Source organism: Pyxicephalus adspersus, chromosome 2, assembly GCF_032062135.1.
Source record: "Pyxicephalus adspersus chromosome 2, UCB_Pads_2.0, whole genome shotgun sequence".
Taxonomy (NCBI): domain Eukaryota; kingdom Metazoa; phylum Chordata; class Amphibia; order Anura; family Pyxicephalidae; genus Pyxicephalus; species Pyxicephalus adspersus.
The window spans coordinates 158,110,044-158,113,434 of NC_092859.1; the positions used below are offsets into that span (position 1 = coordinate 158,110,044).

The window sequence follows — 3,391 nt, forward strand, 5'->3', positions numbered from 1 at the left end:
CCAATCCACGTTTTCGATTTTATAAATGAGCCCCATTGTTTTATAGGCCACCCAGACAGTGCACACAACAAGTCACCGTTCCCTTGCAGATTTGTGGCTTGCCCGGGTCACCATATCCGCCACATTTATAGCACTGAAATTCCAGTTATTGTGAAAGGCAAATACAGAGATAATTAAAATGACAATTGTGCAACAGTTGGGATGACAAGAATACAATGTGTGCAGTATGCGTAGGATATAAATTGCGTACTTTGTGCCAGGCTGGGAATTACACAATGACAGTTAATTACATACTTGAAGATCTCCCCTTTATCCCTTGATTAAATGGGTTCAGGTAGAAATGATTTTTGGACCAGGAGGACGGGGCGGAGGAGGGAGTCTGATGCTGCCAGCTCCATTGTGTACACAAGGTCAGATGGTTGCATCAGACTAAACACTTCTGTGCCTGTTTGAAGAACATAAGCTATTAGAAGGATTCTCCTCGTGGCGTCTTGTTATAAGAGATAGGAGGACATTACTACAAACCCAGCATTTGAATTAAATATGTTTATTATTCAATAAAAGTCATAATAAAAATGGAGGATTAGCTTCCTTTCCAAACGGCATATTTCTTCAAAAAAAAGAGAAGAAAGACTACACCAAAACCAGGTAGGGAGAAGATGTAAGTGGGTGGTGGTCTCTGTATTCTGACCCAACTTTTCAGTATCAACCCAAAAACTGAAAAGTGCCGGGTGGTGCGCCCGGCTGCAAGGGTCTGGGGTGAAAACAGATAACTGAACAACAGCTGAACATCATCGCTGAAAACTGAAATGAAATGTTCAGATTCAAATATTCCCCATTGGCGGTCTCAATCTGCTTAGAGCGGACCTTCCACTACAATGGAAAATGCTCTGAGATGGTTCAGGTCGGCTCCCACCCTTTTCTCCAATTAATCACTATAAGTTGGTAAAAAGCACCTGCAAAGGGTAAAGTAAAAATAATACTTACCTTACAGTCTTCATTGGACTGACATCCTTGCCTTCTTGGGAAATAGATTAATATTATTACTACTACTGCACAGTATTTATATAGCGCCGACATATTACGCAGCGCTTTACAAAGTCCATAGTCCTGTTACTAGCTGTCCCTTAGAGGAGCTCACAATCTAATGTCCCTAATTATCACAGTCTAAGGTCAATGTTGGGGGAAGCCAATTAACCTAACTGCATGTTTTTAAAATGTGGGAGGAAGCTCACACAAACACGGGGGGAACCTGCAAACTCCATGCAGATGTGTTGTGGCCGAGACTCGAACTTGGAACTCAGCGCTGCAAAAGCCAGATTGCTAACCACTGAGCCACCATGCTGCCCATTTAAACCCTTTAGTAAATATTTACAACTTTGATAATCTAGCTTGCCTAAAAGAATTCTTTGTTTACCGCCCCTAAACAGGCCAAATCCTACAAGACGACACTCCGGTCCATTCAAGAGCTCACCTGCTGTGGCTCTATTCAAAAGGTTGGAGACATCATCCTCACCTAGACGCTCCAGGTGTAACACGGATACAGAAGTATCATTTTAGCTTGACACGTCTGTTCCTCACCTACATATAGTGGCGGTTAAAGAAGCCAGAGGGGACCAGCTAACAAAAGCAGATCTTCCATTTCAGTGCATGAATGTAAGCTCTAAATAATGGACAGCTTTGGATTGATAAAGCGATGTTTATCACAGGCTCTGTAATCGCCACTTGATCTTAGAGCTTTTTAATGCAAGGTAGTGACATCATAGCTGTTGGGAGGTGCTGTGCATGGCTTCCTAAAAACATAACAGCACCCTGTCTGAGTATTTCTCTCAGGATCCCTTAGCCCTGTTGCAAGCTGCGGGCTTAGACTTTGCAAATATCAAAATGACTTGACAAGGTAGATGACAGTCTGGAGGAATTGGGGTTTCAGCAGGCAAACTGGCTTTGCATGCAGACATTATCCAAACAGGACTTTAAGTCACTTTAAAATACTGTTATGAATACTTTCTTCCATTTTTGTTATGAATGTCAGAGCATCCCAGGAACTCCTAAACAAGGGTGGCTCCATTGGCAAATACCAACTTATTCTGTGACTTTTTAATGCCAACACACAAAGTTCAACCCGGAATATTTGCTCTGAAGCTTGGAAGGACAGACCAAGTATGTGATGGCAGCTCTAGGTGTCATGGTCACTTATGAGGAGTGCATTATCCTCAATATTCTCCCCAGATTTTTTTTCTAACCGAGTGGTGACCCCTGTATTGTTAGCCACCTTTACAATAACAACCAAAAAACAAGCAGGTGGTTACTGAAAAGTTGGGTTACGATACGGGGGGGTACCCAGTCTTATCAGATCTTTTAGCATATTATAGTCTTGGTGCACACAGAGCGAGTCCAAAAACTCCCATCCTGCATGCTTGTTCCAGGATAGGATTACCTAGTAGTACTGCCAGGGTTGGGATGAAAGCTCTGCAGCCTCAATCTTTCAAGAGGTAAGTTGGGTACTGCAGTTCCCATCTTCAGATCTCTATAACAAAGGCTGGTTTGTTCACTTTAAAATGAAGCAATCTATTGATTCAGATGAGGAACCTAATAGAAATGGTATTCTGAAAACAATGCTTCACAGATACAAATTATAAAACATTTCTACATCAGGAGGATAAATAAAGCCACAGATGAGAATTGGCTAACAGAGGACACTCACCCTTCTTAAACTCCTCAAGAACAGCATCCAGTTTGGTGTCGCTAAACACAAAGTGGACAGGGTGACTGTAGAAGCGAGTAATGGTGCTCAATGGAGTGCAGTCATCTGGGTCTACAAAGGCCAAATCTTTCACATACAGAATGTCCACGATGTTGGAGCGTTCATTTTCATATACAGGTATACGAGTGTAACCGCTCTCCATGATGCTGGACATAGTGTTAAAGTCTAACACAGCATCACTGGGGAGCATAAAGCAGTCTTCCACCTTGGTCATCACATCCTCCACCGTCTTGGTACGTAGCTCTAGAGCTCCCTGAATAATATTCATCTCTTCACGGACCAGACCACTATACGGCTCAGTAACCTGCAACATAAGGGGACACGTTAAATGTAGAGGTAAAAATAACAAGACGATGCAAATGGAAGACTACAATGCCCACTACTTGAATAGCTACTTCCGACACCGGCAATCAGCCATAGGGCTCGCCCCCTCCCGCTCCGGCCACCAGTCATAGGGCTCGCCCCCTCCCGCTCCGGCCACAGGGCTCGCCCCCTCCCGCTCCGGCCACAGGGCTCGCCCCCTCCCGCTCCGGCCACAGGGCTCGCCCTCTCCCGCTCCGGCCACAGGGCTCGCCCTCTTCCGCTCCGGCCACCAGCAACATGGGCTCGCCCCCTCCCGCTCCGGCC

The 3,391-nt window shown here is 44.8% G+C and overlaps 1 protein-coding gene across 2 annotated transcripts in view; it reads right to left on the reverse strand.

Annotated features, from left to right (window-relative positions):
* CNNM4 (cyclin and CBS domain divalent metal cation transport mediator 4) overlaps positions 1-3,391 on the reverse strand; it is a 26,037-nt gene that overhangs the window by 17,463 nt on the left and 5,183 nt on the right. For both annotated transcript variants that reach the window (XM_072402861.1, XM_072402862.1), the window contains exon 2: positions 2,705-3,068. In XM_072402861.1, coding sequence (XP_072258962.1) covers positions 2,705-3,068 — 364 coding nt within the window. The remainder of the gene's footprint in view (positions 1-2,704; positions 3,069-3,391) is intronic.